At 39.2% G+C, this 26049-nt stretch overlaps 1 protein-coding gene across 1 annotated transcript in view; it reads left to right on the forward strand.

Annotated features, from left to right (window-relative positions):
* The window catches only part of LOC108671168, a 150481-nt gene that overhangs the window by 103826 nt on the left and 20606 nt on the right, over positions 1-26049 (forward strand). Inside the window, 12 exon segments of the mRNA XM_047882535.1 lie at positions 2603-2744; positions 3833-3879; positions 8424-8553; positions 14545-14555; positions 17465-19156; positions 19821-19947; positions 20451-20563; positions 21787-21975; positions 22565-22803; positions 24186-24417; positions 24420-24501; positions 25312-26035. Of these exon segments, the coding sequence (XP_047738491.1) occupies positions 2603-2744; positions 3833-3879; positions 8424-8553; positions 14545-14555; positions 17465-19156; positions 19821-19947; positions 20451-20563; positions 21787-21975; positions 22565-22803; positions 24186-24417; positions 24420-24501; positions 25312-26035 (3728 nt within the window).

Below are 26049 nucleotides of genomic sequence, written 5' to 3' on the forward strand. Positions count from 1 at the left end.
AAAAAGCTTTCCGTGCGTGCACGACATCGGGCGAAGTTAGAGGCTTGCTGATGAGGTCCTCGAAGTTAGTGTGTCTTGCCAAGCCCAATGAAGGAAGGCTGACACAGCACCGGCTGGGAACAGGTTATGTTGTCCAAGCTCTTGCCAAGCCCTTTGATGGAGATGACAGAGCGCCGGCTGGGAAGAGGTCCATGTTGTCCAAGCTCTTGCCAAGCCTTTTGATGGAGGTTGACACAGCGCCGGCTGGGAACAGGTTATGTTGTCCAAGCTCCTGCCAAGCCCTTTGATGGAGATGACAGAGCGCCCAGCTGATAATGGGTTCACAGGTCCGTGTTGTAGGGTATCGTGGCTTCTATAAGATCGCAATTCAATGGGCATTTAAAAGTAGTGAATTGTTTTTTCGCTTACAGGACATCAATGGGCTCAATTTTTTTGTCGTATATTTTGTGATGTTTGCTCATTCTCAAAAATAGCTCTAACTTTACTCGTATTATCACTCGAATTTTATGATTTGGGCTCTCCCTATCGCTGACATTCAATCAGACGCCCAATATTATTTTCGATTATGACTCATTCTTCCGTTTTGTTCCCATTTTTATTCAAGTTTGTTCCTAAAGCTTCAGATGCAATTTGCTACATCCTTGCTATGTTTTACAAGCTTTTCCTCGTCATGTCGACTTCGTCTCGTTCATGTCGACGTGCGCGCTGTATATGCCCCGCGATGTCAAAATGCATTGGTTGGCCTCACAGCCTCTTTCGTCATTTCAATTCCAACCAAGAGGCGCGACATCTACAAAACATGCCTACGGGGATCGCTGTCCCGCTGCTGCTTTCCGTAGTCTGTCCACAAAATTTACATGTATCCACTTTTCCGGGTGTAGTCTGTCCACGAAATTTACATGTATCCACTTTTCCGGGTGTAGTCTGTCCACAAAATTTACATGTATCCACTTTTCCAGATTTTTATGTTTCGACTGTCCCGTAGAAAATTTTTCTTTTATTAGTATACATACCGTTATTTTATTTATTATTTCATTTTATTCGATTTTGTATCGGTCTGCATTAGTCTTCGCAAAATTTACATGCCTCACCCTGTCCAAGTTTTTATGTTTCGACTGTTGCATAGAAAATTTTATTTTATTAGTAGGAATACTGTTATTTTACTTATCATTTCATTTTTATTCGATTTTGTGTCGGTCTGCATTACCTAAAACTCAGTTTCTTTCAAGCAGGACTAACTTTCAATGAATACTATACTTATAACAAGTTTAGACAGATAAACCAACAGTTGTTCGGATTACATTTTTACACACATTAAGACGTCAAACGCATCACTGGAAGTGAACTCGTTTCTGGAGAATGACCCATCAAACTACTTGTAGGTACGTAGATGCTTTCCGATTGTTGGCTAATCGCTGCAACATTTTCCTTAATTAAGCTGATGGGTTAAGTTTAATTGTTGAGGTTGATAATGTCATGGAAGAGAAGGCGTAACGGTAAACCTAGTGATCCGTGTAACTGTCGTACTGCGGACCGGGGAATAATGAATACGAAACCATTGCTGGAACGAATACACTAACATTGGAGTTGAGCATTTAAAAAAAAATTTGAGCTTAACATGTAGCGTCAACGATGTCTAAGCCCTCCGTGGGTGAATAGGACCATGAGCGTTCTCATAATAATTCGATTAATGTAAATATATTATAATTTAATTACGGTAACGTATTTTGATCACGTTCTCACTGCGTAAAGACGCGTCTTCCCCTCTCAAAAGCATGGATGTGCTGCTGATTCCATCATCTATAATTTTGACCTCTTCAATTCAAGAACAAATGTTTAAATTAAACCTGTGTTTAACGCGTATATCAATTTCATACCTCAACGTCATCTCTTCAGAAATCGCCGTCATGTGCGAGGTATCGTATCTTATTTTAACACCTCGAGGTATCGTATCTTATTTTAACATCTCGAGGTATCATATCTTATTCTAAGTTATCATATCTTATTCTAAGTTATCATATCTTATTCTAAGTTACCATATCTTATTTTAAGTCTACTAAAGCGTTTATGACGAGCCGGGATGAGTCTTGGCAAATCTTTAGTGTAGAGCGCGGCGTGTTCGGTGAGGGGTTAATTACCTCGCTGCGAAACTTATCGGGAATTGGTCGTTGAGGGACGCACCGAGGCAGTTACTGAACCGTTAGCGCTCGATGGAGCCTTTAAGCTGCGCAAAAAAAAAATTCTAAGAGACATTAGCGACAAAGTTGTCCTCCATAGGTGCTGCTGTCGCCAGCAGTGCTGCTAGCTGCTTGGCTGGCATTATGCCGCGCTACTGCCTTGATAAGACATTTCTGTCTCTAGTCTACATTTCTGTCTCTAGTCGACATTTCTGTCAATAGTCTACATTTCTGTCTCTTGATGAGACATTTCTGTCTCTAGTCTAATTTCATGTGTGTCTGTTTCAGAAATATTACAAGTATATTTACTGTTTACCGTAGAGAATAAGTTTGTTTAATCAGACGGCATAAATAATGCACTGTCGTTCTTTAAGGTTTTAGGTTAGCGTTCTTAAGGTTTAGCACTAACAAAACGCTCCCAACAGAACCCAGACATCGTGTTGGTGCACTACCTGAACGTGCCATACCCTGATGACAACAAGCTGGTGCTGGCCTCCAGCATCTCCCTCTGGGCAGACAAGAAGGAGTGGACGAAAGAAGAGCTTATCTCTCAACTTAAACCCATGTGTAAGAATCATCTTAAAATTCAAACCCATGTGTAAGAATCATCTGTGTTGTAAGATCTGTAACCCATGTCTTACATGTAAGCCATGTAAGATCTGTAACCCATCTGTAACCCATGTGTAAGAATCATTCATGTGTAAGAATCATCTTAAAACTCGAACCCATGTGTAAGAATCATCTTGCAACTCTAATCCATGTGTAAGAATCATCTAGCAACTCAAACCCATGTGTAAGAATCATCTTCCAACTCAAACCCATGTGTAAGAATCATCTCACAACTCAAACCCATGTGTAAGAATCATCTTTCAACTCAAACCCATGTGTAAGAAAAATCTTCCAATTCAAACCCATGTTTAAGAATCATCTTTCAACTCAAACCCATGTGTAAGAATCATTTCTCAACTTAAACCCATGTGTAAGAATCATCTCTCAACTCAAACACATGTGTAAGAATCATCTCTCAACTCAAACCCATGTGTAAGAATCATCTTTCAACTCAAACCCATGTGTAAGAATCATCTTTCAACTCAAACCCATGTGTAAGAAGATTCATCTTCCAATTCAAACCCTACGGGCTAGTAACCTCGTATTTTAAACCTTCTTATTTAGACACACACTGTCGAAGTGTCAACTCTCGTACGTCTCTGCGCCTTGCGAAGTGTTCCAGGTACCGCTTTATTTCCTTCTATAACTGGGCAGAACCTTAGCTCTTTATTTTTGACTTACACCAACTTACTCTGTGCTCAGAGTTGTATATCCTAAAACACTGCGGCTCATCCATCATGCCTAAACTATTCAAAAGTGGCCGAGGAATGAATTAGCTAGGTGACACTTACAGAAGATGCGAGATTCCTAGAATCTCGAAGAATTTTTGTAATTACAAGTTATTTTGTGAACCCAAGATGATTCGAACGAAATTTCTCACAATACTATCGAAGGAGGCAGCCATAAGAATTTCCTTTTCTTGCAAATATTTTTCTCTTATCCTTATTAATTATTTAAAAGTGATCAAATGATCATTTAGTAGTAATTACATTTTTCAATTTCTACAATGTATGTTTTGTTGAAACTGTGACTTCTTTGCCTTACAGTCTACAGTGAAGACGAGCCTGACGTTAACAATGAGGTCGAGATCTCGGTGAGTTGTGCTAAGGCTGGGCGATGTCCTTTATATTTTTAATGGTCTAGTTGTGTATTAACCCTTTCATAATAACCAATTAGGTCCAGGTACTTCTTGAACTATTGTATTGTAAAGTATGAACCATTGTATATTGTACCTTGAAATATGACCATAGCCTTTAAAAAAATGTAACTCAGTGCTCACTGCAGTGAGTGACAGAGAGCGCATTTTCTCGTCGACGAAAACTTGAGGTCACGGACAGACGGACGGACAGACGTCCAGACAGACAGACGGACAGACATGGCGAGCACAATAGTGCATTTTTTCCATAAATGAGAACATGCGCTAAAAATGGTAAAAAACGGTGTCATCGGCGTTCTAGTGGCCGGCCGCCACGTGAAAATAAACCGTTCATCCGTTTTTAGCGCATTTTCTCATTCATGGAAAAAATGCGCTGTTGTGCTCGTCATGTTCGTCCGTCCGTCCGTCTGCCTGCCTGTCCGTGACTTCACGAACGGGCGGACGAGAAAATGCGCTCTCTGTCACACACTGTAGTGAGTCCTGATCTAATTTCTCAGATGTTGTACGGGTTTCTAGTGTTAAGTTAAAAAAAACGGCCATACGGTGTTTCTTTTCACGTGCCGGCCGTTACTAGAACGCCGGTGTGACCGTTTAACGGTGATTTTCCTTACAGTGAGGTACTTCTTAAACTTGTACGATACGATCTCGAAAGATGACCATAGCCTTTAGAAATGAACACATACCATAATAAGTACGACCGTCCTAATGTCGCATGAAATTGCGTAGCTGAGGCTGGGCGATGTCATTTAAATTTTTACTGGGCTAGTTGTCTACTAACCTCTTCATTATAACCAATTAGGTCCAGGTACTTCTTGAACTATTGTATTGTAAATTATGAACCATTGTATATTGTATCTCGAAAGGTGACCATAGCCTTTAGAAGAAGAACACGTACCATAATAAATACGATCGTCCTGGTGTCATGTGAAATTACGTATCTAAAAATGATCCCTAAACAATTATTTCACGACATCCTTTCGTGACTTTGCTTCCGCGCGCTTTATTTTGATTTTCGTTCAAAAACTCAAAGAAATAGATGCTTTATTTGTCCAAATTGTGATGCACTTTGTGCGCGTAGCACTGAAACTCCTCTTTTACCGCGCCGAAGTAGGTCTGGTTGACCCACACTGTCCAAAAGTTTTATTGTTATTTGTACAAAGTTTCACTCATTTTTTTGAGCGAGTTATTTGGAGTATCCATATTATCGTTACTTTATAAGGCTTCAATGTTATGAGTGCTAAATAGCATCAATCACTAATATACTTTAGTGAATTAGGTAGATATTTATAATAATGTGAAAAGCATTATGTGATGCTCTTCTATTATATATAATGATACTATAAAACATTGATCGCTATATAGTATCATTATAGTATATAGTATTATCGTTACATGGAGCAGCTTTATAGGTCTTCAATGTTAGGTGTGCTGAATAGCTTCCATCACTAATATACTTTAGTAAATTATGTAGAAATTTATAATGATGTGAAAAGCATTATGTGATGCTCTTCTATTATATATAATGATACTATATAATATTTATAATGATACTCTGGCATCACATAACGATGTGATGCCAGAGTACATATTGTATGGAGATTTAATGAAGCTAATGTGCAACGCTAATAAGCTTGAGCTCTAACATGTCTTGAGGTGTTGTAAATGTATTGTTTTGTTTATAACGTATACACGTCTTGCTTGTGAATGATGTGTGTGTATGTGCACATAATTCATCAATGTGTCCTTGTGTTGCACCTTAGAATGCTTGCGGTGGAAGGCCCTTTAGTCACGTCAGTAAGGTATGTGTTTCGGCTATCAATTTTTTTCTATGCATAATAATAAAAAATTCTAATTTTTTACATCACATTTCTGCTGCGCCGCATTACTAATTTTGTTTTGCTTCCACTGCCAAGCATCCGCTTATAATTTTGTAATGTATCGGTGTAAAAACGATAATGAGATTATTTTTCGCTACTATCATGTATGAGAATGCCGTTATTTCGCATCGTTATTCATTATTAATGAGAATGCCGTTCTTTTACGCCGTTATTCGTTATTATTGAGAATGCCTTTATTTCGCGCCGTTATCCCTTATCAATGAGAATGCCGTCATCTCACTCCGTTATCAGTTATTAATGAGAATGACGTTATTTCGAACCGTTATTCATTATTAATGAGAATGCCGTTATTTCATGCTGCTATTCGTTATTAATGAGAATACCGTTATTTCGCGCTTGCACGCGGCTTTTATCTCTCTGCTTTCATTGGCGCTCTTCGATTCCATGAGGGAAGTAGATGCTACAAATTTCCTCTTGAGTAGGGAAAATGTCGCTTTCTATTATCTTTAATTGTTTTATTTTATAATTTATGTTATCGTAAATTGTGCCATGCAAAGATAAGAAGATCAATGAACAGTAGATTACGTTTACGTCTTCATAATTATTTGCTCAAATCTTTTTAGTTTGCTTTGTTTTGCTCATCATGACAAGTCTGCTTCGTTTATTGTGAAGATCGCTGCCGCTTTTTAGCGCATTTTCTCATTTATGGAAAAAATGCGCTATTGTTTCTTATGCGCACGCTAAGGCCGGTATCACACCATACTGCCGGCCACGCGCTAGGCATATACCAGTCATGGTCCAGTCGAATATTCTTTAATGCATTTCCATAGAAGCATTCACACCATTTGCATGACAAGTGCCTATAGCACTGCTGGTGTGAACGCTTCTATAGAAATGCATTAAGAAAATTGAACCGTGACTGGCACGTGTCCGGCAGTATATGGTGTGAACCCGGCATGAATTTTCTAGCTATGCCACGTATTGCGTGGCTTTTTTGGCTCCATGTGTAATACTCAACTAATGTCCATTTTCATGTAACTCCTTTGCGTTGTTGACAAAGTTTACGTCCATTGAATCAGTAGCCTCCTGGACTGGTAAACACGTACGCGTGCTCCTGAGAGATGAAAAAGTTACCTATTACGTGAATTTTATGTACCGTAACTTAATTTCATTTTTGATGTTTTCCGAACTTCATAGAAATTTTGTGTCCGCTTCTCGTCAAATGTGAGGCATTATCACTTCACTCATATTATTATTTTCACTGTTATTTAAGGAATTCCAATAATAAAAAGCGAGTTTTCCTTACTGAAGCTTCAACTGAAGCATTTCTCAAGCTCCAATAAACGCAACGAAGAAATAAATATGAAATGCACTAGATAATGACGTTAGAGACTAGAGTTGTATTTATGATCATTCACTAATGGTTATTCCACTGACAACAATTAATTCGCTGCAACTCCATATATGGCACTAATCGTTATTGATGCCCTGCTTGTTTTAAAGTAAAATATCTTCGCCGCCGCACAGCATGCGTCATGCATTCATACTATCAAAACTCGCTCTAGTACACGTTGCTGCCTAACTACACGTTGTGTCGTTACTGTATGTAGCGGCTTCAGTACACGTAGCGACCGAAACTAATCTGTGATTGGTGGGTTAAGCTTGACAATTCATCAGTGATTGGACGATGCCTACAGACCATGCAGGGCCCATACTTTCAAAAATAGTTAAGAGATCGTAAGTTCATCAGCCAATCATTGACGGCCTTTCAAGCAAAATCCACCAATCACAGACAAGAAAATAGTGCGTAAGTACTTACGTTCACTTAGCGAATTTTGAAAGTATGGCCCCAGTGCCTATATTTAAAAAAAAAGAGATCGTAAGTTCATCAGCCAATCATTGACGGCCTTTCAAGTCAAATCCACCAATCATAGACAAGAAAATAGAGCGTAAGTACTTACGTTCACTTAGCGAGTTTTGAAAGTATGGCCTCAGCTTTGGTTGTACAGCCTCTGCTTATTGTCGCAGTGCTAACGCTTGATGCCCTCATTCTGATGGGGGAGTGAACTTCGTCGTTTTTAAGGGTATTCCTTAATGTTATTAATGACGTTAATAACGTCTCGTACAAGGTAGTGCGTAAGGAACGTTATTATCGTTCCTGTTAGGGGAGTTAATAGCGTTATTAATAACGTTATTAACATCACTAATAATGTTATTAACATCACTAATGACGTTATTAACATCACTTATAACGTTAATGTCACTAATGACATAATCAACATCACTAATGACGGAATTAACATCACTAATAAAGTTCTTAACATCACCAATAACGTTATTAACATCACTAATGACGTTAACATCACCAATAACGTTATTAACATCACTAATAACGTTATTGACATCACCAATAACGTTATTATCATCACTAATGACGTTAACATCACTAATAACGTTATTAACATCACTAATGACGTTATTAGTAACGCAAATAAGGGACATTTCACTAATAACTTTAATAACGTCACTAATGACGTTATTAACATCATTAATGACGTTAATATTAGCATCACTAATGACGTTATTAACGCATATTTACGCTATTAATATTTCAAACTTATTAAACATATGCATGCACCTCAGACGGTGGAGACCGTGGAGGCGATAGTGTCGCAGCTGCTGGAGAAGCAGCGCGCCGCCCGTACCACCGTCCCCGCGGGGGGCAAGGGGGTCGCCCTCTCCCCCATGCCTGGCGCCCTCCCCCCACTTACTGGTGGGTTACAGCCCTGTGGTGTTACCCTGTGTGGTCCCTCCACTCACTGATGGGTTACAACCCTGTGTGGTTGCCTTGTGTGGTTACCCTGTGTGGTTACCCTGTGTGGTCCCCCTATGTGGTCCCCCTGTGTGGTCCTCCTGTGTGGTCCCCCTGTGTGGTTCATCTGTGTGTTTACCATCATTGGTAATGTTGTCACCCTGTGTGATGATTATTGACAATGTAGACAATGAAACAACGTAAACAATGAAATATTTATAATGTTAACATAAAATATTTATAATGTAGGCAATGAAATATTTATAATAATATATTGTATGAAATATTGTTGATGTTATATCATTATATGCCAACTGTTCGATATATGGGGTTGTCCAGAACTTGTGCAAGCTTCGTTTGAGATTTGGTCGTGTTTGTCCTAAACTTTTTCCTAATCCAGTTACTCTAAAACCGTTAAACTTATTCTTTTAACCAATCCCTAATCTCATTAAATTCTTAATACGAATGCAGTTTCAACAAAAGTTTTCTAAATTAACTTGACATGTGCCAACGTAGCCAAATTTCCGTTTTTAAACCAACACTCCACACGTCTCCAAGCTCGAAGAACCGTCGCTGAGTGACGAAATTGTACAGTTGTTGTGTCGTGTTATAGTGTCGTATTATTGTGCCTTGTTATTGTGTGGTTTTGTAATACCGTGTTGTGTGTCGTATTACTGTGCCATGTTGTAGCGTTGTGTAATTGTTCCGTGTTGTAGTGTTGTGTTATTGTGTGGTGTTGTAATACCGGGCGGAGTTATTGTGTTCTGCCATTGTGCCGTGTTGTTATTGTTACAAAATACATGTTTGGTTTAGATCTCCCTCGACAAAAGTTTTAGCAAAATACATGTTTGGTTTAAAGCCCCCAAGACAAAAGTTTTAACAAAATACATGTTTGTTTAAATCTCCCTCGAAAAAAGTTTTAATCTTCAGCGACCAAGTTTTAATCTCCCGTTAAAACTCCATAATACTAAAATATTATTAATATATTTATCCACGTGCGGAACAATCGAAGTATCTACTTGTGAAAAGATGGGAAACATAAACAGTTTTGTTTTTATTAGGGAAACTTTATTTTTAATCAATTAAAATGGAGACCCTTGGTCTTGTTTGTCCTGAAAAAACAAACGATTTCGAATTATTTGACAATTATTGATAAATTATTTGATATCTGTAATCGAAGCGTCGAATTTAAATCTGCTGACACTGTAATCGATCCCATCATTTGCTTAAAAAGGTGCACCAATATAACATTTTAAAAGTTTAAAGTTTACTATTATAGCCCACGAAATCTTGCATCAACCGTATTTTGATTTATTTTTACTGATTACAAGCTTGGTTGTGCGTTGTTTCACTTCATATCTTTGAGTGATATGTGGCATCAAATTCCGTTATTTTTCAAGCTTTAGTAGGGGTTACCTCCTTTTCTCGAACAGTCACGAAGATCAGCTACGTCTAAATTTTTCCAGAGAAAGGATTTTTTTATTGATACCTAATGCTATTATGACTAAAAGTACTATTTAATCCATGTGTTAATAAGCCATTAATCTAAGAATTCTCCTAATATGCCAAATGAATATACCTCTTCTTAATTAGACATTTCCCTTTATGTCGTGATGATGTCGTCTAGCAGCTGAAATCATCATATAGTTTGCATATAGTGTGTGCTCATTTAATTGCATTTTCTATATTGGTGTTAACGAAGCAGTGTGCGTTTGATGTGCCGCGGTTGCCGCCTTAGATGTGCTGTTTGTGTTGACGTTAGCGCGGCTGTGAATGTGAGTTCTGTAACCAACGCCTGCAATCAGACAAAATGAATGGGGAACTTTGTACAAATAGTGATACACTTTTTACTCTCTTCCTAACAAAATTTAGAGTCGCCCCAGCTTCTGGTAATCCCAATCAGAAGCTGCTGCGTCTGTAAATTTTCACTGAGAAGAAGTCCTACCCTAACAAAATTTAGAGTCGCCCCATCTTCTGGTAATCCAAATCAGAAGCTGCCGCGACTGTAAATTTTCATTGTGACGTGTGGGTCATCGAGACCCACTTTGGCGCGATAAAAAATACGTATCATTGCTACGTGCAGAAGGTGTATCATCATTTGGACAATATTACTCATTTATTGTTCCTGAGTGTATGCCAAGTTTAGCCAAAGCCTTTGCGTGATAAAATTGCACAGGACTTTGGTTAGGACTTGCAGCGTTGTTACGTTGATGTATTAGCATTTAGATGTTTGTGTGTTGCACATAAGGAACGTTTACACGACGTACATCCAATCCAAAAGTGGTGCGGGAACGTTTTTTTTTCGATGCCCCTAGTTTAGCAATAAATAATATCATTTTTTTCATTATAATGCTTTTAAACAGATTTTTTTGGTGCCCCAAGTCTATAAATAAATAATAATAAGATTTTTTATTATAATTGAATTTAAATTGATTTCAGGATTCATTGTCATGATTAGACTCGGTCGCCACTATTTATGGGGTGGCTATTTTGCAATAATCTTTCCTCTACTTATCACTTGTTATTAGTTTCAATCGGGACCCGGTTATCGCCGAGCGGAACCACTTGATTCATTGTTTCAGGGATGTCGTGTAAACGATCTTTTAGAGGCTCTAGTGTCGTATTGTGCTATATAATTACTCTTTGTATTGACACACTGTGTACTCACGACCAGTTTCACTCAATGCATTGAAACTAGCGACGCAAATATGTAATATTATCTCTATAGCAAATTTCTTTGCTGTTAACGCTGCTGTCTGTGCCGAGGGTGAACGCTTCGGCCAACTCAATATCGGGCAGGAATCTAAATATAAAATCAAAATGACTTCGTACAGACCACCAATTAAATTTTCGAAGTCTAAACGAATTTATTTACGTATCAAGTTCTGATAATCTTACATAAATTGATGAATTAACTCGCACTTAAAAACGTCGCTGTCACTGCATCAGTGAAGGTGTCATGCAGCATTGTTCGATATTGTTTTCGTTCTGCGTGTAATGTGATTTAGTCGTACACATTTTTTATTCGATTTGCTGTGTGTTTTAAATCTTTCTTTTTTGGTGTGTGGCGCAATGTGTTTAGTTTGCAGTCTCGACCACCTTCTCGTCGCAGCATCCTTCATGATCATCGACTCAATCAATAGCCTCATCTCCAGAAGTTTGATTTCGTTTTCACTGTGTATCTAGATCAAAATTATCGTCTTCACCGTGCATTTCTAGGTCAAAATAATAGTTTTCACCGTGTATTTTTTGATACAAAAAATTTTTAAGACGTTCATTACAAGCCGCGTGTTTCAATTGCAAGATTTAAACACATCTTCAGATTCAATCCCTTCTTTTCAAAGCTCCATTCTACTCGAAGACCAAACCAAAGTGAACGGGCCGATTGGTCGTAATGACAGTAATCATCCTTATTGATGAAATTCTATTATCCGTATAGTTATTTTTCATTTATTATCTAAAATCATTTCAAATCTCTCCTGGTCAAATGGACTTACTTGGTTATTTTTTACACGAATCTTTTAGCTGCATATTTTCAGGCACGAACAAAATATTTTCATGCATTGTTACCATCTTATTTTGTTTACTTCATGTTATGTAGACATTTTCACCCTTGGATCTCCCATAGATGATCTAATATATTTATTAACATTATCACATTAATCTCATTAACCAATATAGAATCCCTTTACATTAAGTATATTTTTAATTTTATTCAACTAAAAACACTCATCTGGATCCATATTATTTCCTCACATTATTCAGCCATAGCTTTCACTAATGTGACCTTTTTCCCTAATCATGAATAATTGTTAATTAGTAAAAAAATATCTCTGTGCCAAATGTAACAATATATTTTTACATTCGAGCCATAGACACAACTTACTTCCAGTTACGACGGAGCTGAAACCTTATTTTAACAGAGAAAAAATTCATCATTTGTGACATAAATTAGTAACCAGTCAAACAATTTGTGGAGTAGCAAGCAGTTTCGATCCGTCGTGGTTCACATAATAAGAAAAATATAGACCGTATAATTATGACACCCTCTATCACGACACATCTCTACCCTCACTATCATGACAGTGAAGATCGTTTGTGTTCGATGTCGTTTGTGGAATTTCATGGAACAAAATCTAAGCAACATTGAAATCGCGTTAAAATCATCGTACTTAATCTTGTGTTGTTTGTACGGCAATTTGACAATAATTATTGAAAAGACGACGAGAAATTTATTCATGCCTGGATTTCCATACTTTCTCAAAATTATTCACATTCGGCTCGAACACAAGCGGTTCTTGACTCGTCAAGAATATCATAGACATGAATAGTTAACGTACACTCAGAACAATTTCAGAGAGTTTGTGTCCAAATAGCTATGCAATTCTTGCCCATATGCCATCCTGGGCCTATACTTTCAAAAAAAGTTAAGAGATCGTAAGTTCATCAGCCAATCATTGACGGCCTTCCAAGCCAAATCCACCAATCATAGACAAGAAAATAGAGCGTAAGTACTTACGTTCACTTAGCGAGTTTTGAAAGTATGGCCCCCTGGGCTCAGTTTTGCACGGCAAAGGGCGTATCAGTGCTACATGCAGAAATTGTGAACTATTTGGACAATATAACCTAGTTATTTTTCTGAGTGTATAGAACATTTCAAACCACGAGTGTATAGAACATTTCAAACCACGCACTTCACCAAAGTGAAGGAACTATAAGAGCTGCTAAGTGAGAGACATGATCACGAACGTTCCCTCTTGTCTGTACTCTTTAACCGTCTACCGCCTGACACGAGTAACCGGAGCAATATTGTCACGCGCCTACTTCCCAAAAAGGATACGTTCTAGTGAGCGCAAAATGACTTGCACTGATGGTTGCCGCCACTCACAACTTTAAAATGTTTTCTGTTGCGTACAAACGTCCTCAGGTTGCTACGCTCAATAGTTTACGTATAATTTGCCGCCACGTACGACAACTTTAAAATGTTCTCTGTTGCGTACAAACGTCCTCAGGTTGCTACGCTCAATAGTTTACGTATAATTTAAGTTGAAAGTTATGTTCCCGGAGTGACATGAGGCGGTAGAGGGTTAAGTAGAAGCTTCTCAAAGCTTTTCAAATCTATGATCTGTGAATTAATTTGAACGAAAATATCTCACTCTAGCGCTCTACTTAGTTTTCCTTGATGATGTTCACATACTGAGCTATTTTTAAGTTCGCTGCCGAACTTCGCTTCGTTGTTCCATACAAATTACGTTTTATGCATGTTGTCGCATGGCATGCGTTTGCGGCTTGGCAATGTTTACGTCTTTTCCGCTAGTTTCTCATGCAGCGTCCTGAACAGAACGTGCTTTACTATAACGAAACTTTTTAAGTTTACTTTTAAGGTGCAATCTTGAATCAGCGATCAATTGATTAAAAGCCACAGTTCCACATTTTGATTTAGAACGTGAAAATTTATTATTTTCTATAGTCTGGGGGACTCGTACAAAACTGAGACTCGTACACTGCGACTCGTACAAAACTGGGACTCGTACAAAACTGGGACTCGTACAAAAAAACTGGGACTCGTACAAAACTGGGACTCGTACAAAACTGGGACTCGTACAAAACTGGGACTCGTACAAAAAAATGTTGAAAATTCATGAAATACTTATTATTGAAGCAACGAAGTACCAAGTGACGGTTGTTATCGATAAAATTATTGCCCATGCCTTTTATTTGGCTTGTGCATCACAAAATACTCCGTCTCATTGTAAACTTAGAAAAAATCGTGCGATTAAGAGATATTAGATTGAATTTTAACATGGGATTGATAAGCCCTTTTTAATCGCTTGTTAATGTACGAGTATTTAGTCACTATAATTGATAGAAATAAGTATAATTATTCCATGAATTTTCCGTGATAAGTATAAATGTATAATTACTTAACGGAATATTGCAATTACTCATTAGGAATTTCCCAGGTATGATCTATGTTGTAGACAGCACCAGATTTGAGCTATCGAAGCTTGACTGAAAGCAATGATCAGTATATGGTATATTATAGAAGAACTCGCATCAAAGTACTAATCTGCACAGTACAGGTTAAATGTAGCTAAGAGAAATCAATTAAATAAAAACTATGTAAGGAAATTTATAACAAAGTCTCAGAGATGTCCGAGGCAGTGAACTTTTAGTATGGAACGGGTGTGTATAAGACAGACGTAGCCGAAATCAACCATTTTGTTATTATATTAAAATGAAGGTTGGCCATATGACGTAGTTAATTTTTCATAGTTAATTTTTATACTGGTCTACCTTGCAAACAGTTGAAGAATATTTTAGTTGTAGTATTGTCTTTTCCCTAGTGGAAAACGAAGAAATTTGGCTGTAATGTAATTGCCCAGAGAGCGTTAACTCTTCTAAATGCATACACAAGTGCGAAAAGACTGTGAACTCACTAAGTTCTCCATGACCATCGCATATCACGCTTGTGAAATATGATGCTATAAGTGTCCCAATTTTCTTGCCGCTAAGTGTACATGATATATGCATGCCGTTTTCCATGTTCCGCAAATCTTTTTAATTGAACTAGTGTATCTGCATGTCAATTGAATGTCTCGCTTCGATCAGCTTCTGCTACAGCAAATTGTTAAGTGTTTTAGTTGCCCGAACTGTTTCAGCATTTATGTTCGGTTGCAAACGATTATGAATCGGCTTCGTTTCCGAACCGATTTCTACCCGGATGTACCCATTTTGAATGATCGGCAATAAATTTCTATCTAAAAGACTGGAACGCAAAATATTTTGAATTTCAAATTAATAATTAATCAATTGCAATGTTTGTTGCTTTCGTTTCTTTGTACTCTTGAATTTGCATTCGAAAATTCGCAGTTTGTCGTAGCGTCATGCATTTCGAATTGTGTACGTTGTGGCTGCAAAAAGACAATAGGCTGCAAATAGTATAATATAATAATAATATAATATAATCAATAGCAAAACCCAACCTTACTGCGTGAACTCTATAGGCTTCCTGCTGTAGCACTCAAATACATGTAATGAGCTTCTCTATCGTGGAACATGACCGATTTAATCTATACCGTATCATGTTTATCATGTTTAATATTTACCTTTCGTTCACATTAATTAGTCGCCATAAAATTCCCAAATTAGGGCATTCCAACCTTGAATAATTTTGTGTTGGCATAGAAACATTTCCCCTGTCAGCTAGCCACCTTCTATATTGTTGTGAAAAACTCACTTGTTGGATTTCTTATGTTCTTTTAATCTCAGTTATATGAAATTTATGTGTGCCTTATATGTAGGTACATATATATTCATATGTATGTAGCCATATACTGCATGATGATTATTTAGCAGTAGGATTCATTTGCTGCGGGTACAATTATAAGTACTCCTGAATATTTTACTGGGGGTACATTATTTATACAAATGTTCCGCAGTTGTGCTTATGCTGTTTTTGTAGCTCACGATTTAGTACTGCTGAACAGTACTGCTTTAGTACTGCTGAATAATTAACTTCGGGTACATTATTTGTTATATGCTTTTTTTCAGCGCACTATTTAGTTGATTTGGAAACTTCGTGGCCTTTGTTTCGTCCACGTCATTCGCAACATTGAAGGCTATGCGTACTTAATCAAAGCAATATGATCCCCAAAAATTAAAAAAAACTAACTTTCATTTGGTCATTTGATTTGTAAATTACAAAATATCATCATGTGCGTTTCATCGTGCTTTTTAAATTCCAGTGACCATGCGCAAATATATACCATCATTTCAGTTTATTCTAATGTATTTTTTTATATTTTTCACGCTTTAATATTTTCTTTCTAATTTTCTTGGTTTTCAAGTTTGCTGACACCAGCAGTTTTGACTTTATTATCCAAATAAGATATTGTGGGGGAACTGAGATAAAATTTTTATCTCTCAGATGTGAGATGCATTTGATAAAATTTCCTTTTAACAAAGTGTTGAAGGCCAAAATTTTCTTGTGTTATCCAGACGGAGGAAATTCTATCAAAACTGTGATGTTCGTTGTTGTCCAGGCTTTCGCTTCTTCCATCTGATGTCGCTCGTTATTTAATGTGGAATATGCTAAGCAACGCATTTTTGTTTAATTTTAATCTTCACATCCATTTGCTTAGCTAATTTTGATCAATTTATACATTTTTGCATTTTTTCGTTGGCTCTTGTATCACACGCTTTCTTTCTAAGTCTGTTTTTATACTCCGTACTTACATGAAGTTGAAGTACTTCATTTTGAATCATGCCTGCTATATATGCTTCGCACACGACGTTTATTTCAATTTGATGATCATGTTTGTCTTGATTTGAACATATTCAGAAACAATGCTATCACTCATAACATTTTAGTGTTTTTTTTATCATCGTTGATGCAAACGACGTAATTCAATTGTGTTCCAACTTCCAAATAATAAGTCTTGTGCGGAGTTTTAAATGCACAAATCTTCCGTATATGCCATCCATTGATCAAATTACTGTAGAATTTTATACAGGGCTTCGTTGCGTAGTTGAATACAGAGAAAAGATTCCAAAATAACTTTTTTGATAGCAACTAGTTTTGACTACGAAACGGGCACTAAAAGTTACGTATCTGAGTTTAATTAAACTTTCATTTCTTTTCATGACATAAAGTGCAAGAATCAGAAGTCATTTGAGTGTGCCATTCAGTTAAATGCCATCCAGCATTCAGCTCGTAATTTCTTTTCATGACACAAAGTGCAAGAATCCGAAGTCAAAGTTATTTTGGGAACGTTTCTTGTATACCGTTGTCACCCTTGCTATTCACCCCCGCTGCCCTCGCATATTGCATGATGTTTGAAGCTCTCCACATGGACGCCTCCTGCCGCAGGTGACGCCGTGTGGTGAGCGCCCCGATAAACAAGGGAGCGAGGGTTCGACCCCCCGGTGCCTGAGCCTATCCCATGAGGGGTCTGATCCCTCTCCCCTCTCCATCACTTCTTCTACATCATCCTCTACTACCTCTGCTATTTCCACCACCAACAACACCACGCTTCTTGACAATATCAACAATAATACCATCATGGTCAGCTCTGACAACACCAATCACACCGTTGTCGTCAACACTATAAGTATCAGCAATAGCCTCCTCAACGCCACATGCAACAACGATAACGACAACATGACTGGTCAGGACTCACACAACAACAACAGTTGTAGTCCAAGCAGCAGCGGCGGCGGCGGGAACCACAGCAGCAGCACCAAGACCGTCCTAGCGGTTACGTCGGTCGCTGGTCCACTAGCTGAAGGCGCCTCCACAACCTTGAGCTCGAGTGCCACGCCCTTAATATTCAACCTGTCCACCATCCAGGGAGGTGGAGGGCTGCTCATCCTCAACAGTGGCGGTGGCAATAACTCTACTTCCCACCATTCCCTTCCCCTCGGCGGACCCCTCACTCTCACTTCTTACCTCGGCCACACACAATCCTCCGTCACTAATGCTGGTGCAGCAGTGGCTACTCCGATGCATCATCTCCATCACCATCACCATCATCAGCAACACGCAACACAGCAGCACATGCAGCACCAGCACCATCACCACATGCAGCAACAACATTACCAGCAGCAGCACATGACGGTGGCGGCTCAGCCTTTGTTGCAGCATCATGCACCCACTCATCATCTGAGGTCTCAAAATCAGCACGTTCCTCAGTCAATTCAGCAGCACGGTCATCCACGCACCGTGCATGTTGTGCATCAGCAACACAAGACGCCACAACATCATATGGAGGACCGAACATCCCAGCAACAGTCACGAGCGATTCCCGATCTTCTACCACAAACTGGAGCAAGGAAAGATTCTGTTGAAGCTGATAACAATTCGCATCGTTCAACCGACCGATCAACCGAGCCTTCAGGAAATCAAATTTCCGCGAAAAACCAAGCAATCAAACGAGAAGGGCTAACCAACGGAAACTTGTCTCTCGATTCCGGAACTTTTGCGAACTTGGTTTCCAGTCTCGAGGCTGGAGACAACAATATTGCCAGGGTTAGTCGCACCAGCAGTCACTCCAGCGCAGAGACATTATCCAATTCGTCGATGATTCCCACTGCTGAGAGGCATACGAAAGACGGCTTTCTTGGGATCAAAGCCGAATTGTCGGACCTCTCGGTGGAGAAAGATGAATTCTTCTCAGATACCATCGACCTATCTCCTGAAGACATCCAGCAAACCCTGAGCGCCAACCTGCCACAAAGTTCGTGTAATCGCGACACCCCGAGCTCTGGCGTGGACGTCAATCCTATGGACTTTATTGATAACGACATCACACCTCAAGACGACGATGTTCTCGCTAACCTGTACGCATTTGACATGCTCACGGACTTCCCTGACTTGGACCACTACGACACCTCCCCGCCTGATAACGCCAACAGCAACAATAGTGACACGAGTAGCAGCACCAGCACCAATCACAGTAGCACTAAAAGCGTTGCTAATCAAAGCCAACAAACTCTTAAGATGGACTACCGGGAGAACACTGCCAACATCTCCGACTACTCCCCTGAGTGGGCATATCCTGAGGTGAGGCTTCTACAGTTCTGTAGCCAGCCCAGTGTCATGATAGTTTTCGTTTACTTTTCGGTTAGTGATGCTTAAGGCCATTGAATCAATTAAAATTTAATAGTAAATTTACACGAGCTTTATCGTTGTCTTTACTGGAGTTAAAACCTCCCCAATTCAGAAAGGGCAGAAGTTGTAGGCATATCTAATGCTTCTGAATTGTATTTTTAGCATGGCCATCAATTATGTTAATTAAATAGTCAATATTTAAACTTGGAAGGCTGTATCAAATGTTGATAATCTGGTAAGGTGAATCGTAAGGCCGGGTTCACACCATACTGCCGGACACGTACCTGGCATATGCCAGACACGGTCCAGTCCTATATTCTTTAATGCATTTACAATATTTCCCATAGAAGCATTCACACCATGGGCATGGCAAGTGCCTTGCACGGCTATTGTTAATGCTTCTATGGAAATGCATTAAAGAATATTAGACTGGACCGTGACTATATGCCTGGCACATGCCCGGTAATATGGTATGTGTGGAGGATACTAAGGATACCAAGGACTATCCTAAGGATACCAAGGACTCCCTTCCTATCCTTAGGATACCAAGGACTCCCTTCCTATCCTAAGGATACCAAGGACTCTCTTCCTAATGGTTCGGTACCTTCGGTGACAGGGTGGCGTGAAGGTGCTGGTGACAGGGCCCTGGTACAGCGACACCTCCCCGTACGAGGTACTCTTCGACGGCGCCCCCACCTCCACCACCCTCGTCCAGTCTGGGGTCCTGCGCTGCTACTGCCCCCGTACGTATCTTGGGTACTTTATTTATTCCTGCAATTAGAGACTAAGTTAAGACTAGAGATTAAGTTAAGACTAGAGACTAAGTTAAGACTAAACTAAGTTCATTGCCCCCTCCTCCACCACCCTCGTCCAGTCTGGGGTCCTGCGCTGCTACTGCCCGCGTACGTATCTTGGATACTTTAGTTCATCCTGCAATTGGCATTTTTCTCAGGTTTTATCGTATACCTTTTGAAAGCCTTTAGTCGTGTTCGCATTAGTCCAACAAACTAATTTTAAAATCCTGCAACAGGCGTTCTTCTCTGGTTTTAAATGATGCCTTTTAAAAATCTTTAGTCGTGTTCTCATTAGTCCAACCAACTAATTTTAAAGTTCTGCAAGTGGCGTTCTTCTCAGATCTTATATGATACCTTTTTTGAATTTTTAGTCATGTTTTCATTAGTCCAACCAACCAATGTTAAAATTTTATTAATATTCTATTTATTTATTTGTTATGTTGTTGTCACAGCTCACGAGGCGGGTCTGGTGACGCTGCAGGTCGCCTGTCAGGGCTTCGTCGTCTCTAATTCTGTGATATTTGAGTACAAAAAACCGCCCCTCGAGGAGTACAAGATCAAAGAGGTGAGTGAGCTCTCCTCATCCCTGCAGTACTTGTACTATTTTTGTTATACCCAATTAGGTTTAATTTACTCATATATTTAGGAGATTAAATTGGTAAGATACTTGTCCATTCAAATTTTCTAAATTTTCACATTTAAATTTTCTAAACTTTGATAATACAGAAACGTCATGATCCCTGCATCCTATCTATACTAAAAGGCTCGTTGTCGTATTTTCGTTCAATAAGACATAATTTACATCTTTATTTGTAAGAATTAATTTCTAAAATACTAAAATAGCTAAAATTCTCAAAGATTAAATTTTATTAAAACGTTGCCTATGATTTTCACTAGCCCATCATCTCGGCAACTAATTCTTGTTGTAAATTTGAAGCTCAACCAAATTTCCGTGTATGTTTGTTGCATTCACGATTCATAAGCACGTTTCCGGAAGTAGTTTTTGTTTATTTATGACGTTTCGAATGTAACAAACATGTATGTTTGTTGCATTCACGTTTCATAAGCACGTTTCAGGAAGTAGTTTTTTGTTTATTAACGACGTTTCGAAAGCAACAAACGAAAAACGAAACTTCGTAAATAAAAAAAAAACACTACTTCCTGAAATGTGCTTTTCAATCCACCGTCATCTGAAGAATTGTTCCACTCCCTGATAATATAAATCAACGAATTCTCTGGTCATCAATCGCACGTGTATTTCTCTCAGTGTACATGAGCAGGAGCTGTCTGTACATTTATGTACAATGCATAGGATAAAGTGAGTACACTTTTCTAAGTGTACATGAGCACGAGCTGTCTGTACATTTCTGTACCAAGTATAGGACGAAGTGTTTACATTTCTGTACAATGTATAGGACAAAGTGTGTACATTTCTGTGTAATGTAAAGGACAAAGTATGCACATTTCTGTACCATGTATAGGACAACCTGTGTACATTTCTGTACCATGTACAGGACAAAGTGTGTACATTTCTGTACAATGTATAGGACAAAAATGTATAGGACAAAGTGTGCACATTTCTGTACAATGTATAGGACAAAGTGTGTACATTTCTGTACAATGTATAGGACAAAGTGTGCACATTTCTCTAAGTTAATGTAGTTTGGCAGAAGATTTTCTTTAATGCAGGTTTCGTTGAAGACTAGAGAGTATTTCTTATTGGCAATTTTCTTATTGTTTTTCTCTATTCTTTTCTCTATTCTTATTGTTTTTCTCTATGCACGACAGGAGCCGGTAAGCACGGAGCAGGAGGAGGAGGAACTGTTGAGGTTCACGCTCGTGCAGCGCCTTGACGCCGTCGAGAGCAACCTGCAGCAGGCGCCGCTGGGGGGCACTACCTACCCTGAGGGTGGTGGTGACGGCATCACCAGCTCCCCTCATCAGAAGCTTATGCTTCACAGGACACCTAACTTTGAGGTATGTTAGTAATCACAATATTTTACGGCTCATTATTAACGGTTCAGTACAAGCGATTCATAAAAATCAACGGTTCATGATTAACGGTTCACAAAAATCAATGGTTCAGTATTAATGGTTCACAAAAATTAAAGGTTCACAATAATTAACAGTTCATTATAATCGGTTCAGAAAAATTAACGGTTCAGTTATAAACGTGTCACAAAAAGTAACGGTTCCAGATATTGAAGTTTCTTACGCACCTCCTGAGCAAAGAACGAACGTAGCACTGATGCACCTTTTTTATATATATCCAAACTATTTTCAATTTTTCTATCTTTCTAAATCCAAGCAATAAAGTTTATGTTAAGTATCAATTTTTGCGTAACCCCCTTTTCCCGACTGTGTGGTGAAAAACATTCATTATAACATGTACATTAACATAGCTCGGGTGGTGTGACTTATCGTGTACTATAGGCGCCCAGTCCGACTCTGGTAAAAAGCTTTATCAAAAAATTAGTCTGATCTGAATCGATTTAATCAAAATCTTTTCTTTAAGTTTACAAATATTATAATTAATTTATTATGAGACGCCGTATGTGTGTGTCAGGAGGTGATAGTGTCGTACTGTCAGCGTCTGAGCCGCCGTCCGTGGCTGGCGTCAGCCAACAAAACAAATATTATAATTTATTTATACGAGACGCCGTATGTGTGTCAGGAGGTGATAGTGTCGTACTGTCAGCGTCTGAGCCGCCGTCCCTGGCTGGCGTCAGCCAACAGCGCGGCAGCAGCGACAGGCACCGCGCGCTCTACCATCGCACACGTCGTCGCCTCCCTCGGATACTCCAGGTTATCTAAGAAGTCCTTAACTCTTATTTTTGTAAAATTTCTATTTAACTTCACTTCTTGTTGTTTTTTTGTCTGCTACAAATCTTATTATCGATATTTAACACACTTCTAATTGTCCAATCGATCTGAAATTTTGCCTTCTAATTGTCCAATCGATCTGAAATTTTGCACACTTTCTTAAAGTCGGAGACAATGCTTGAATTAATTGACAGAATGAATAATTTAAAAACTTTCGACAAATTTTTACATTAAAAAATTAAAAAAATTATAATGGTTATTTAATATTTCAAAAATAAAATTATAAATTTATTGTAGATGTGTAACATCGGAGACACCGGGCCTCTTTAGGAGTGTTATCTTTAAAAATAAATTTGTAATACCTTATTCTGGTTCATTGTTTCTTTGAATGTCTTCATTGATCTTTAATCTTCATCGTTTTTATAGTTTTATTGATCATCAATCTTAATCCTAATGATATCTGTCTCAATTGATTTTCAATCTAAATTTTTTTAATATCTATATTGAGCTTCAATCTTAATCTTAATGATATCTCGATCGATCTTCAATCTAAATTTTTTAATATCTCTACTGATCTTCAATCTTAATCTTTTTAATATCTTGTGATGACGAAAGAGGTGGATGTGTTGGGAGTTTATGTGGTGGAGACTGACCAAACCAGGCAAACCGACACGATTAGTATTGTTGATAACCTCTCTGGTGACCGATTTATATTCAAAGCGCCTGACACCCCGCAAAAGCACAAACTTTTAAGTATCGGTGGTAGATTGTTACGACCTCTACTTCATTTCAACTTCTACTTGTACACTGGGACAGTAGTAGCGGCCAATATATCTTACAAGTACTAGCCGTCACTAATTATCACGCTACTCTCCTTTTGTGAAGGGTTACTAGGTCTACTATACACTAAAGGTACTATATGGTTACTATACAATAAGCCAGTAGTACGGTAAATAGTGACGGTTAGTATTAGGAAGTTGTACAGGCCGCCACAACTGTTCCCGTGTACAAGCACCTTGTCCACGTAACGACCAATTTTCTTGAGAGTGTAAAATACGACATTAATTCCATATACCACATTAATTATTCATTGGATCAAATTTGACAGGCGACAATAAGTCTACCTGGTAATAACGCAGCCTGAAATTAAAGGCGAAATATCTGTCCAATTACAGAGCAAAGAACTGATGATATCTAAACTATTTTAGATTTTTCTATCTATCTAAATCCAATCAATAAAGTTTGTTAAGACAAATGAGCTTCATACAATAAAGAATCACCATTTTGTTTTACGGCATGTACAGCTGGACGCTGAAGTATCTTACCTGCACGTTAAAAAGACTTAACACTTGCCTGGTGCTCAGGGTTCTGACGACGCTGCTGCGGTGGCGGGAAGACTCCTCCTCGCTGGTGCTGGACGCAGAGTTGGACGCCATGAGGCGCGACGTGTGGGGGCGAACGCCCCTGGCGTGCGCGGCCACCAAAGGGCACCTGGCGTGCGCACGGCTGCTCTACCACTACAGCCCGCAGGCCATCGACAGTCTTGATAAGAACGGCCGTACCCCAGTGCAGGCTGCTGCCAGGGCAGGTCAGTTCTGCTGCTCTACCACTACAGCCCGCAGGCCATCGACAGTCTTGATAAGAACGGCCGTACCCCAGTGCAGGCTGCTGCCAGGGCAGGTCAGTTCTGCTGCTCTACCACTACAGCCCGCAGGCCATCGACAGTCTTGANTACTTTCAAAAAAAAAAGTTAAGAGATCGTTAGTTCATCAGCCAATCATTGACGGCCTTTCAAGCAAAATCCACCAATCATAGACAAGAAAATAGTGCGTAAGTACTTACGTTCACATAGCGAGTATTGAAAGTATGGCCACTGAAATTGAATAGAAAATTTACCGAAAATAACGCTATTATTATCCTATAATCGGTAATCAATTTTTAGATACTTTGATGACATTTTTTATTGCGAGTTTAATTTTTCTGCTGCACTGAACTTGAAGAGAAAATTTTCCGAAAATAACGCCATTATCATCCCATAATCGGTAATCAATTTCTAGAAACTTTGATGACATTTTTTTAGCGAGTTTTATTTTTATAAGATTTTAATACCTGAATAATTTACTTCTCGTTGATACCTTTCTAGTAACATCTCGATTTCCGTTAGGTACTTTAATGACATTTTTATTGCAAGTTTCATGTTTTTGAGCTTTTAATTTCTGAATAATTTACTTCTCGTGAATGATTGCTTGTAACATTCCCTGTTTCCGTTAGGCACTTTGATGACATTTTTTATTACTAGTTTCATTTTTATGAGCTTTTAATTTCTGAATAATTCTCGTTTATTCCTTTCTAGTAACATTCTCTTTTTTGTTAGGTACTTTGATGACATTTTTATTGCAAGTTTTATTTATATCAGCTTTAATTTCTGAATAATTTACTTCTCGTTTATTAATAGTTTGTAGCACTCCCATGTTTCCGTATCTCCCTCAGGACACGAGCGTTTGTCAGACGAGCTCTCCCAGCTGGAACAGACACGCAAGCGTTCGGCAGACTCTTCCTCTATTACCCTCTTCCCTCCTCCCCTCTCATCCCCTCTCTTCCCTTCAGTTGCATGCTCCTCTCCAAACACCATCACCCTCCACTCTGGCACCTCCACCGTCACGGTGGAAGGCGGTGCTGCTCTCCACAATATGGCTTCTCTCCACCTACCTTCTTCACCTTCTCCTTCTCTACACTTGACTTCATCTTTATCACCGCTTGGCTCTCACGTTCCTTGTTCTCCTCCACCTCCTCTCTTCTTCTCAGGCTCTTCTCATCAATCTTTCCCTTGCATCTCTTCCCTTACTCGCTCTTCTTCTCAGTCGTCGTCTCAGTCGTCTCTTACGTCTCTGTCGTCCCACACGGGCGCGTCTCTGTCGTCCCACACGGGCGCGTCTCTGTCGTCCCAGGGCGCGTCTCTGTCGTCCCACACGGGCCCGTCTCTGTCGTCCCAGGGCGCGTCTCTGTCGTCCCACACGGGCGCCCCTAACGCCCCCCAAGGGAGCACCGACCACTTCCGTCCGTCCCTGCAGTTCTCCCAAGCCCAGCCGCCCGTCCACCCTGAGGGACGGTATACAGGACCTTGTGGACACCCACAGTCCGTCCACAGTCACAGTCTGGACTGTCCTGTGGGCGGGGGCGAAGACCTCATCTTCTTGCGACCCTCGCCCCGCCGGTAAGCTTTATGGA

This window comes from Hyalella azteca, unplaced genomic scaffold (assembly GCF_000764305.2).
Source record: "Hyalella azteca isolate HAZT.00-mixed unplaced genomic scaffold, Hazt_2.0.2 contig10672, whole genome shotgun sequence".
Classification (NCBI taxonomy): Eukaryota; Metazoa; Arthropoda; class Malacostraca; order Amphipoda; family Hyalellidae; genus Hyalella; species Hyalella azteca.